A 13,182-nucleotide genomic window follows, 5' to 3' on the forward strand; every position below is an offset into this window, starting at 1 on the left:
AAGATGATAATGATGATGATTATGAGGAGGAGGAGGAGGAGGAAGAGGAGGAGGGAAGCATAAATAACGATCATGAACAAACGATATTAAAAGAGAAAGGAGAGAAAAAGAATCATGTAAACAAGGAATATGATGATAAGGGGAAAGGAAGAAATGAAAACACAATATAAGAGAAGGGGAGAAGAAAGACAAAGAAAAGAGAAGAAAGAAGAAAGGGAAAGGGGGAAAAAAAAAGTGAGGTCTGGAGAGAACTGATAGAGAGAGAGTGGCACTATTAGTCTAAGAGAGAGAGAGAGAGAGAGAGAGAGAGAGAGAGAGAAAGAGATACTAATTCTGTTTCACCAAATTACAAACATCCCCTAAATTACCTTGTTAATATCTAAGTTACTTTGATTATCTTTACCATATCTACTTTAGGGCTAGTATTCTCTTCGGTTAAGGAAGCTCCCTAACACCTCTTCCTTAGGGATTTATTTTTCGATATGGCTGGTTAATAATCCTTCTTGGCACGTTATTTATGCAGTGTATGGAGTGGAAGGAATTATGTAGTACAGAGGAGATTAGTAAGGTGTAAGAAACAAAATAAGTCGCTTAGGAAATGGTGTTAGGGAGCACAGGTGTTACAGAAAGGTTAATAATACAGGTAAAATGATTTGTGTAATTTCTTTATTCTAGACACAGTAAAACACGAAGTTACAAAAATAGAAACATTGAAAGATAGCGGCACACGTGACTCTCTCTCTCTCTCTCTCTCACACACACACACACACACACACACACACACACCATAACACTCCTCAACATATTCTAGATTAATTCTCTCATACGTGCTATCGTGTGGACTCTCTCTCTCTCTCTCTCTCTCTCTCTCTCTCTCTCTCTCTCTCCATTACATTCAACATATTTTGGATTAATTCTCTCTCATACGTACTATCGCGTAGACTCTCTCCCACACTTCTCTCTCTCTCTCTCTCTCTCTCTCTCTTTCACACACACACACACACACACACACACACACACAACCAACATAAATCCTCCTCATTCACTTATCACAGCTCATTCATTTATACATTTCTCAAAACTGAATCAACTTCGACAGGATTTGCTGGTAAAAAATAACTCGTTTATCGTTATCATTTATCAGAGTCCATTTGTTAACCCCTTCAGTACGATGACGCATTTTTTTTTGTTCGTTTTTAGTCTGCTAATTTTTTCATGCCGGCAAAAAAAAATAAATAAATAAATCTATACTCCTTTCACTCAATCATGGCCTGCAATTTGCGTTTCTCCATCTTGAATGTTGAGTTGTGACTACTACTACTACGATTACACTTACTACTATCAACTACCACTACTACTACTACTACTACTACCGGTACGACTACTACTATTACTACTACTAAATATAGTAATAACAACAGAAGTAATAATAATAACAAAAATAATAATAATCATAATAATAATAATAATATCCAATTCTAATAATCTCTATTCTGATTCTTTTCTCTAAATCTAATTCTAATAATCTCTAATGCTAACTAACAATCTCTAACTTTCATGATCAAATTCTAACTAATTCTAATTCTAACAATATCTAACAACTTCTAACAACCTCCAACTAAATAAAATCGTCCTGCAGTAACTTGGAAAATGAAAATACACGTCATCGTACTCAATGGGTTTAATCGTCATTCATCCCGTAATTCATCGCTCACTCCCTAGGCTTCCATTCACACCCCCGTCATCGAAAAATAATGACAAAAGCGGCTAACCTATTTGATATCCACCCCAGTCCAGCAGTGTACATATACAGGGTGTTGCAAGAAGTGTGTGCCAAGTTTCATATGATTATCGGGGTTCAGTTTATATCCAAGGGATGGTTGGGGTTGATTGCTCATGTAATGCCACTCAGGGATGAGTGAGGCTGGTCACTCTCATATGTCGAGACCAACTGCCTAGCCCCAGGCTCCTACGCTCCTCTTGGGACAATGTAGGATTGGGTGATGGATGGATGGATGAATTTCTTGAGCCATTTAATGCCATATAACGCGGGTCTTAATCTCAACCGTGAGAGCTATAATTTGTGGTAACTTTATGGGTGATAATAATCTCCCTTTTAGTGTCTTCAGTAAATGTACACTAAAATAATAATAACAATAATAATAATAATAATAATAATTAATAGTAATAATAATAATAAAATCGGTATAATCCTCGAGCGAAACAATCTGACACTACAGACGATGGCCACTGCAAAATCCCACATAATTTTACGTTACATATATATATATATATATATATATATATATATATATATATATATATATATATATATATATATATATATATATATATATATATATATATAGGGTGTTCGAAACGGGGACACTGCATTTTTTACAACAAACGTTGGAAATGTCCACCATTATGCATTTCACACACATGTACACGACGAATCCTGTTTGTAAACATCCTCTGCAATGTTCCGGTTGATATCTTGTCCACACAGCGTTGGATGTTGACCTGCAGCTGTTGAGTTGTGTGGGAAGGACTGAATATGCGGCTTCCTTGAGATATCCCCAGTGGAAGAAGTCTGGGGGAGATAAGCGTGGGGGTCGTGCCGGCCACAAATGTTTTGAAACCAGTCGTCCTGGAAACACACTTCTAAGGTAATCCATTGCTGTCCTGGCGGTATGAACTGTTGCCTTGTGCTGCTGAAACCATGTCCTGTTGACGCCTTCCTCCGACAACGCGCCCACGAACTGTATGTATTTATGTGTGTGTGTGTGTGTGTGTGTGTGTGTGTGTTTGTGTGAGATAGATATATATATATATATATATATATATATATATATATATATATATATATATATATATATATTAAGGGATGGCGTATATGTCATTCGCTTAACATTTCCTGGTCAGTACTGTCATCATTTTCATCATCATCATTGTATATATCAACATCATCATCATCACCATCACCGTCATCATCAACAGACGTATATTCAGACGATGATAAACAAATTACCTCGGAATTATACTAAGCAGTCACGATATCATCGGACCCTTTCTGCTCCATACTTCTTCCTCCTCTTCTGCTTCTTCTTCTCATCCTCCTCCTTTTCCTTCTTCTTCTTTTGTTTTTCTCCTGCTTCTTTTTCTCCTCCTCCTCCTCCTCTTTCTTCTTCTTCTTGTTCTTCTTCTTTTTCTTCTCTTCTTCCTCCTCCTCCTCTTGTTCCTCTTCTTCATCCAGTGTACCTCCACTGCGGTTGAGACTTGGACCCTTAGCTATACATGATTCCTGCTCAAAATTACCCCCCAAAATAACCTTTATAAATTTGGCACAATTTCCTTGGGACACCCTGTATATATAAAAATGTGAGACTTATTCATATGTATATAAATTCTGATGTGTGTGTAGCAGAGAGGGAAGAACTGTGCTTATATAAACACTCCTATGTACACTGAAACACACACACACACACACACACACACACACACACACACACACACACACACACACGCACGCACGCGCGCGCGCGTCACATTACTTTCATAGCATGTTTACACGGAATGCAAGGCATAGTTTCTACAGCCTCTCTCTCTCTCTCTCTCTCTCTCTCTCTCAAAAACGAGGAAAGGAGCATAACCCGAAGCCCACACACTCAGGGCTCATCACTCTACCACAACTACCACCACTACCATAACTACCACAACTACCAGAGGAGCTACCACCATCGCCTCCACCACAACCAGTCGCGTCCCATCACCATCACGCTGGTTAGTGAGAGAGGAAAATGGGTTAGTGAGAGCTAAGGATAAATACATTAGTTAGTCCTACAAACAGAAAACGGATTATCTATTTGCGAGTATTGGACTATAACGTAATTGAAAGGAGAAATTGACATTGATAATTTTTGAAGTATCAGCGGAAACTGACTTTTGCATGGAGGAATATTGGGTGAAAATCGCTCAGACACATCAAGTATTTGCTGATCAATGTCATGCTTCAATTTAGCGTTAAAAAAAAGAAAATATGCAATTCTCCAACTCTGTAAAAACGTGGACGGTCTTCGATGTTGTATTTTCCTTACTTACGGGCAAATAGCATAACACTGAGGTAAAAGTTTTTGATACTATGTCAAAGCTACTTTGTCACGATATTTTTCTATTTTATATGCGATTTATGACAACACTACGAAAATTATCAGTCTTTTTTAAACTCCCCTGTAGCCCAAAACTCGCAAGAAGTCAATGCAGAGTTATGAACATAGTATAATAGCGCTACTGATACAAAATGGGATAGTATGAGCTACGAATTAAATCATCAGTCAGTGCTACAAATAGAAAATGGGTTGGTAAGAGTTATGCAAAGATTGATTACAAAAGTAATAATAAAAGGCTTAGTGACAGCTACGGTACGTATATAGGAGTCAGTGAATAAATAGAAAATGGCTTCTCTAGATACGAAATTGATGGTACACGAAAATGAGTTGTAAAAGCTATGGATAATATGAGTAGTTAGTGCCACAGTTACAAAATGGGTTGTGAGAGCTATGGATGAATTAAAGTATTAGTGGAACAAACAGAAAACGAATGGACTAGTCTACAACTAAAATTAGCTAATATAAGAACTCCAAATGACTACAACAGTTAGCGGTGAAGCTCTATATAAAAAGAAAAGCAGAAGAAAATAGAAAACTAAGCCGTTTAACTATTATAAATTTGTTTTAAAATTAATCAATAAATAAAAAGAAGCGGACAAATTCAAGGGCCAACTTACAAAAAGGTGACGAGGGAGTGAAGCCTGGGTAGGACTGAGGTTCCTCTGTTGGCTGGGGAGAGAAAGTGAGAAAGCTTTATTATTATTATTATACTTACTAACTCTTCCAAAGAAGTTATGTTTTTGCCCGCGTTGATTTGTCTTGTTTGTCTGTTAGCAGGGTTACTCAAAAAGTTATGATCGGATGTTGCTGAATTTTTTTGAAGAGGTAGGATATGGACCAAAGAACAATCCATTAGATGTCTGTCTGTCTGTGTGTCTGTCTCACCAAACTTTCTACAGATATTCATTTAACGTCACACTATTTTACACAGTTCTGGCGTCCCTGTCAATCAGAGTGGAAGATATTAAAAACGAAAAACGAAATATAAAACAAATTCCTGGGAAAAGGGTGAAATCGAAAATATTTTGATGGACTGGGAGGCATAAATAAAAAGTTTAATCTATATAAGGAAATCTGAAATGTTCTGAAAAAGCCCAAAAGTGAAAAGGCCTGAACTGGATAATTCTGGATAACACGAAAAAATGAAACAGAAAAACATGGACATTGGAAAAAAAAAAATGTAAAAAGGTCTATAAGTTAAAAGAGCCAACTAAAAAAAAAAAAGGAAGATTGAAACTTAGAAAGCAAATAATTCTAAAACTCAATAAGGACTTTATATTGAAAAAAAAAAACATTAAAATATATTAGGTTAAAGGTGTTACAGACCTAATATAACTCGAAAAATAATTAAGAATGATTATATATTAAAAAATATAATAAAAATGTATTTTTAAAAATCTGATAAATTCGAAAGTCAACAATATGAAAGAATCTGAAAAGACGTAAAAAATAAACACACACACACACACACACACACACACACACACACACACACAAAGGAATGCATAAAAAAAAGTCATGATAAAACTGGGAGGATGCAACTGGCGAAAGTGTAAAAAAAAATCATATTTAAAGACACAAAAATACTTATGCTTTAGAAAGGACAAATATAAAAAAATATATAAAAAAATAATGAAAATGTATCAGTAAAAAATAAGAATTCAGAAGCATCCAAAACCGAAAAAAAGAAAAGAAAATTGAAACGTATAAAAATAAAGAAACATCCAAAATCGAAAAATATAAATGAATAAAAGAAAAAGGGCCTATAAATAAACTCGTGGTAAAGGACTTTCAATAATACCGACGTGAGTAAGTACACGACGAAAAAAAAAAAATCCACATCAAAAAAGAGCATTATTCCCCAAAATACTTTAAGCTTCTTTGGGTTTTATCAAGAATCACATCTGTAAGTCAAAAAAAAAGGAAAAATGTATATACCATAGATTTTCCAGTACTGCTCCATTATCAACTCAAAAAATTATGAATAGTTTTTTTTTTTCCAATTTTCGCTTTTCCATTCTGACTCGTTTCAACATTTTTAAAATCCATGTTGGAAATTATTAAACGAGAGAATTGTGAAAGGGAATTAAATATGGAATAAAAAGAAACAGTGGAAAGGGAATTAATAGGGATAGTTTCAATACCATAGTCTGTTCTCTGCTACAGATTTTGGTTATTGTTTTGTGAAGGGTTTTTGGGAGTAATAGTAGTAGTAGTAGCAGTAATATGGTAGTAGTAAATGGTGTAGTGGTAATAATAATATAGTAACAGTAACAGGATCAGTACTAGTAGTAGTAGTAGTAGTAGTAGTGATAGTAGTGGTATTATGATGATGATGATTATTAGTTGTGTAATTGTCGCAGTCGTCGTAGTAGGCTTATTATTATTAGTATCATATCGTTTATAAAAGTTCCAACATACTTGCATGAGTCGGCGGCTCTCCACGCTGCTCGATCTCTGGCAGCCTCTCTATTAAGTCCCTTATCCCTGAGGTCACATTCTCTGACTTCGTCCTAGATCTTTTTCGGTCTGCCTTTCGCAACCCTACCCACGACGTTCACACTTCTCACCTTCTGCGCCCAATCGTCATCCTCCATGCTCTCCACATGCCTAAATCATCTCAGTGTACCTCTCCCCATTACAACACTAATACATTCCAGTCCCATCTTTCCTCTCAACTCTTCAATGGCAATTCTAGCCCCCCAACCACAGCTTCGCATTTATGGACGCACTACACATCCATCTAACCATTGTCATTTCCGTACTTTAAGAATATCCTCTTCCTTTACTGCCCAGGTCTCACTACCATACAGCATTACACACCTAATACATACCGAACGGAGGAAGAGCCCTTTCGATTTTAGATGAGGCAATAGCTCCCTGAACTTCCTCCAACCACTCCTTACTCCAGCCCCTCCTCCGGCACATAATATATATCCTAAACGACAAACCTCCTCCACACACACAAGAGACTCACTTGCAGATCAATCCTTTCACGCCTGACAACCTTTACATGCTCTCCACTAGACACACATGATTTCAGCATTATTATTTTATTCCCCGGGAAAAAAAAAAAAAAACGTTAATCATGATACGTGTTTATATTACTTCTAATACACCTTCCCCTTCAACCGTGTACGACCGGCATTAGCTGAAATAAAAAGCTATAAGAGTATTTTGCAGCCAAAAGGTTAATCTGAATGCCACCCTACCCTCCGGTCTAGCTGACTGACACATCCCTGGATACATATTCTAGACACATATCGGGTGAAGTTAAAGACACAGTATCCACCATGTCCCATCGTTCTGTCGTCTTGTCACCATCAATAACACCGTAATTCTGTGTGGCATACAGTAACACTCATCATTAACACCAACGCTTCATGCCCGAACTCAACAGGAAAACTTCATGTACCTCTTCCTAGCACAGAAGTAGATACTGACCGTCGCAGTGCATCAAGGAAAGCACAGATCTGTTGCTGTTTTAATATCAGAAGTTGTTTGGCTTCATTCGAGGAAGAGATAACATCGGATTCAGTGATACCCTGGTGAAATATACATCTGTTTTCGACGATGGAAAAACTGAGACTTATATGATATCACTTATGCTCCTGGCAAAATATGGTTCAGTGTTCAGAGTGGGTTTAACAAAATTAGGAAATGTGCTGAAATAAATGAAAAAATAAATAAATAAATACTAATGCTGTAGCTCCCAAAAGGTTATCATCATCATCTCACTCAAACACACACACACACACACACACACCACACACACACGAACTCACCCAGGAAGCCCGTGGATGCTGAGAGGTTCTGGGAAGGATTGGCCCAGTGGCGGGGGGGTTCACTAGCTGGGGGGGTCGTAGTGGTGGTAGTGGTGGTGGTGGTGGTGGTGGTCGTAGTGATGATGGGCAGATCTGAGGGAGAGAGACTGTGGTGAGTGCAGTCCTTTCACTTTAACTTGGCCCAGGTTTTCGTCCTTTTCAGAAGCTTGTTTGACGTAGCTTAGTGGTTAGAGAGAGAGAGAGAGAGAGAGAGAGAGAGAGAGAGAGAGAGAGACTGTGTGTGTGTGTGTGTGTGTGTGTGTGTGTGTGTGTGTGTGTGTGAATAACGTAATACTGTGGCCGGCAGATCTGGGGAGGACCGGCTGAACACCGGTTATGAAGGTAAAACACAGCGTGCGTACATACACAACGCGCACAAACACGCGCGGGTGTAATCTCTGTGTTTGTGTTCGGTGTGTGTGTGTGTGTGTGTGTGTGTGTGTGTGTGTGTGTGTGTGTGTGTGTGTGTGTGTGTGTGTGTGTGTGTGTGTGTGTGTGTGTGTGTGTGTGTGTGTGTGTGTGTGTGTGTGTGTGTGTGTGTGTGTGTGTGTGTGTAAAAGTGAAAGTGATACATAAAGGTGTTGTGAGATTAGTTTGTGTGTGTTTGAAAGCGATACAAGAGGGATCGAAGCCTATCCAATTCACCGCCACACCACACACGTACTGAATCCTGCACTGCCCTTAGGAAATACTGCGTGAAGACTGCATAATAGGATCAGAGTTTATACAGGGATTTTCTCTTCCATGGCACACCATCTGTCTTTCTGTCTATTCATCTTTCTGTCTCTCTACTCACACTTCACGATACGTCTTTTGACATATCAGTTCAAAAAGTTCAACATAAAGCAAAAAAAACACATATGCTTTTAATTCTACTGTAATTCTCATCATTAAATATTCCCCTGTCATGTACTGATAACACAGAGATATAACATGGCTGCTGAAATGTACCGAAGATTACTGACGACACATTATGGAAACTGATAGTGGATAATCTCACATATTTTGACAGCTCACAGTTGAGAAGAACAATGGTGAACAGAAGTGAAAGAGTTAGTGAAAGGACAGAACGCTGATGAACACCATTACTGACAGCTTTATATGAACGGTGGCTGTCTACAGCTGCAGCTAAAGAGCGAGCAGAAGGAAACTTGAGATGATGGCACAGAATGAAGACTAGAAATCATAAAAGAGGAGTTATGGATTAAAAGATTTCTGCTAGACTCCATGGAAGGGCTTTGTGATGCCTAGAGTAATGGCAAAGGGTTCACCGAAATCATGAAAAAATGATGAACCACAACTCGAAGGCATGGTAAGGCCGCCAATGGAGCGTTCCTGCCCCTTACTGGAGGTCAGAAGGAAAGTTATGAAAGGCGAGGGACTTTATATCTTCCTGTTTAAGCCAGACTCAGGACTTTCGAAATACAAGAAATTAAAGCAGTTGGGCGATAGATGAGAGTGCTGGGAACGGTCACCCTTCTCTGGAACAGGCAGAATTGGGGCAAGCTTCCGGAAAGGAGGAAATATGCCAGCTGACAAAGGCAAAGGAGTTTAACAAGGCAGAATGTTAGCATGGAAGCACAGTTCTTAAAAATAACGCGACAGGCACCATTAGGACCTTATGGCTTAACAGCAGTGAGACCACTGAAGGTGGAATGTACATTTTTTTAAAACAAATTTTGATGACAGGCAGGAGAATATCTGGGGGGCGATGAGGTGGAGGAGCAGGTCGTAATTATCCTAAACAGAGTTAAATGTAAAAATTTAAGTGAAACAGATCCACATGGAAAAAATTAGAAGAATGAGGAAGTGATAAAGTTGTTAGCATGAAGCCACGAGGAGCAGGAAGAGTCTGTTGTTGGGAAGTTCAGGGCACTCTGTAGAAATGAAATTTTTTACTTTCAATTAAACATGATGTATGAGGGCCAAGGGACGTCTTGGTCTGGAAAATGTATGTAATCTTTCACTCTTGTTCTCCTTCATCCTGAGTTGACTGTGGGCAAGACCAGCTTTACTGTAAGGTGCCACGTACCCATGATACTGAAGTTGGCATTCGAGTAATCTGCAGGTAACAACTTCGATTCAGTATCATGGAAGAATCACTCCTTACCCACGCAGCTGTTGCTCCATGTTACAGTTTAGTGTCCATGTCTGACAGCCATACACGAAGCCTGGAGCACCAGTCCCTTGAAGATGTGGTTTTTGTCATTCTACACAAACATCAACAACAAATACACAGATGGAGTGGGTCTGTAACACCAAAAGCAAAACCAATGCGACTAGAGTTCATACCATCTAACCTACCATTTTTCTTGATCACATTACCAAGATACTCGTAAATGACTCTCTCCAACACCTCTATGTCCTCATCACGTGCCCGAACTGACTGTACCGTGTCATCCAACAAGCCACCGAATGCCTGGTTCTTGGTCTTTACCCTAGGAGACCTTTAGCTTCAATGGGTTCGCCTTCTCGTAACGTGCCTCCAGAAGAATTTTGGATTGTCTCGTGCTTGGGTGACTACGTCATCAGCAAAGTCAATGTCAGTAACCTTAATGCTGCCAAATGATACTCCACAGTGACTCCTACCCTTACCCCGACCTAGTATTCAGTCCAAGCATATGTTGGAAAGTGAGGGGCAAGAACACATCCCTATCCCACTTCAGAACCTACTGGAAAGAATTCGCCCTCACACATGCTTTGATAACACCCTCAGTGTTTGAAATACGGGCCAGCTATGAGCCAGATAATGCCTATGGGGATTATAAAATGATTTCCTGTGTTAAGGAATAATATTGGGTCTGCCACTTACTCTAGATTAACTTATAGATAACAATACATCAAGTGAGAGGACAGTGGGCGCCCTGATTGATCAATGTGTAATATCTTCTTCATCATCATCATCATCATCATCATCCCAACTTCTTTTTCCTACCTAAAACTCATCATCATCATCATCCTAACTTCTTCTTCCTACCTAACACAATACCTTACCTGGCGTGTACACGGTTTTGATGGTCTGGGTGTGTGGGGTGTCAGGGAGGGTGATGGTGCAGCCAATGACGGTATCCGGCTCAGTCTCTGCCCACACTATCAGCCCCCACACCCCCGCCGACCACTCCCCATCCTCCCCCATCACGCTGCTCTCTCCCCGCACCTCCACCTCCTGCCTGGTGGGGGAGGGCAAAATATAAGAGCCTGATATATAAGGTGGGTCGTACATTGCGCCTCCCAAGCACTCTTCTTGCGTGTTACGGGGACGGCTATGTTAAGGCTACCTAGACGGGAGTAAGCCTATGCACTTCTCTCTTGCTAACCATATTCATTAATCGACTACTTTTTCATTTGTGACAAAATTTGGTGGGAAGAAATTTACTTACAGGAGAAAAAGTAAAACAAATGGCTATCATACAAGAATACTTATTTATACGAGAATACCACACACATATGCAATTTAAAAATAGTAGTAGTAGTAGATGTTGTTGTAGTAGTACTAGTACTAGTAGTAGTAGAAGTAGTAGTACTTGTAGTAGTACTACTACTAGTAGTAGTAAAAGTATTATTATTATTATTATTATTATTAGTAGTAGTAGTAGCAGTAGTAGCAGCAGTAATAATAATAATAATAATAATAGTAATTAATAATAATAATTAGAACCGCAACAACAACAACAACAGAACACTCCCATTCTAAACGGATCAATCCAGGTCTTCCCCTCCTGGTGACCTGACCTGGAGGTGTTGTGGTGGTGGGTGAAGAGGGTGAAGTCAGGCCTCGGAGCCGCACCTACAGCCAGGCAGGTCACATTCACCAGGTGTTCACTAGGCCGCCAGTACAGCACCTCCACCTCACCTGGCTTTTCTGAGGGGGGGGGGAAGAAAAGGAGTCTTATTCTAGGTGTTATTTTGTGGATTTCCGAACACTTTTTCCTTGGCGATTTATTTTGTACAACACCTCCACCTCACCTTCTCCGGGGGAGGGGGGGGAAGGAGTCTTATTCTAGTTTTTTTTTTTTTTTTTTCCTAACACCTCTTCCTTAGCGATTTTTTCTACACACTCAATTAGCAACTCGTCTTTACCAAATACACATAAGAATTAAACGTTATGATACTGATGGAAGCAATGTTGATATTAAAACAAAAATGGCGCTGAAGAGAATGTTGACATGCAATATACAAAACAAGTAGCAGCAGAAAAGGTGTTACGTCACGGTTACCTGACTGATCTTTCTGCGAGGTACACAAAAGACGGTATTCTCGTCGGTTAAGGAAGCTCCCTAACACCTTTTCCTGGGCAATTTATTTTGCTTTACCTTACTGTCCTCTTCTTTGCTATATAAATCCTTCAAACATGGCCATACTCCGCATACACAACGTACAAAAGATTATTAACCAGCCATAGCTAAAAATAAATCGCTTAGGAAGGGGTGTTATGGAGCTTCCTTACCCGACTGGAATACGAACCCAGGGACACACTTATAAATACAGGATGCTTGGCCTAATTTTCAGCAATAATCTATATAATAATGGGTCCAAATCTCAACCGTAAAGAAGCTATTGCGTGAGATTAAAGGCCTTTTTCACCGTATTCTTGTCGCTGAAGAAGGCTCCCTAACACCTCTTCCTAAGTGGACCCGTCGACCACAGGTAGGCAAATTCTTCTGTGGGGCGGCCCTACCGAACAGCACAGTGTAGGGAAGCCGCGCCCCTTGTGGTAGACAGCATTTCACCAAGGTCGGATCAGGGACAGTATTTCGTATGCTTTAACCCCTGAGAAAGTGCCAAGAACCAGTTGCTTCCACGCTGCTCTGTCTTTCGCCATTACGTGTGGCACTCTCTCCACCTCACACCTCCCCCTTCCATATACCTCTTCATCCCTTCCTTTAGCATCATCCTTAGCCTCTTCCTCTCCCTCTGTCTCCCTCCACACCATTCATATACACTCTCCTAGTCAGTCTCTCACTCACTCTTCGCTTTACATGAACAATCCACCTCAGGGTACCCTCCAAGCTTACCAAGAAGGACAAAAAGTAGAAGTAACACCACCCACTACAACAAGACATTCAAATTAAGTGCGAAGGGCTTAAGAATTGAGAATAAAACACCAGATTCTTACTCCAGACGAGGAAGGAGGCGGAGCGTGCGTCCTCGTCCTCGAAGGTACTGACGGAGCAGGAGTACTGGCCGGA

At 39.8% G+C, this 13,182-nt stretch overlaps 1 protein-coding gene across 1 annotated transcript in view; it reads right to left on the minus strand.

Moving 5' to 3' along the window:
• Window positions 1–3,667: 3,667 nt before the first annotated feature.
• The window catches only part of LOC145411035 (uncharacterized), a 22,715-nt gene continuing 13,200 nt past the window's right edge, over window positions 3,668–13,182 (minus strand). The window contains exons 3-8 of the mRNA XM_080281097.1: window positions 13,110–13,182; window positions 11,726–11,855; window positions 10,988–11,163; window positions 7,955–8,086; window positions 4,787–4,838; window positions 3,668–3,780 (exon numbers count right to left, since the gene is read on the minus strand). The exon at window positions 13,110–13,182 is cut by the window's right edge and continues 160 nt beyond it. Of these exons, the coding sequence (XP_080137223.1) occupies window positions 3,732–3,780; window positions 4,787–4,838; window positions 7,955–8,086; window positions 10,988–11,163; window positions 11,726–11,855; window positions 13,110–13,182 (612 nt within the window). The 3' untranslated portion in view covers window positions 3,668–3,731. The remainder of the gene's footprint in view (window positions 3,781–4,786; window positions 4,839–7,954; window positions 8,087–10,987; window positions 11,164–11,725; window positions 11,856–13,109) is intronic.

The sequence above is a fragment of the Coenobita brevimanus genome, chromosome 87 (genome assembly GCF_032717465.1).
Source record: "Coenobita brevimanus isolate Jiangsu-jjx chromosome 87, ASM3271746v2, whole genome shotgun sequence".
Classification (NCBI taxonomy): domain Eukaryota; kingdom Metazoa; phylum Arthropoda; class Malacostraca; order Decapoda; family Coenobitidae; genus Coenobita; species Coenobita brevimanus.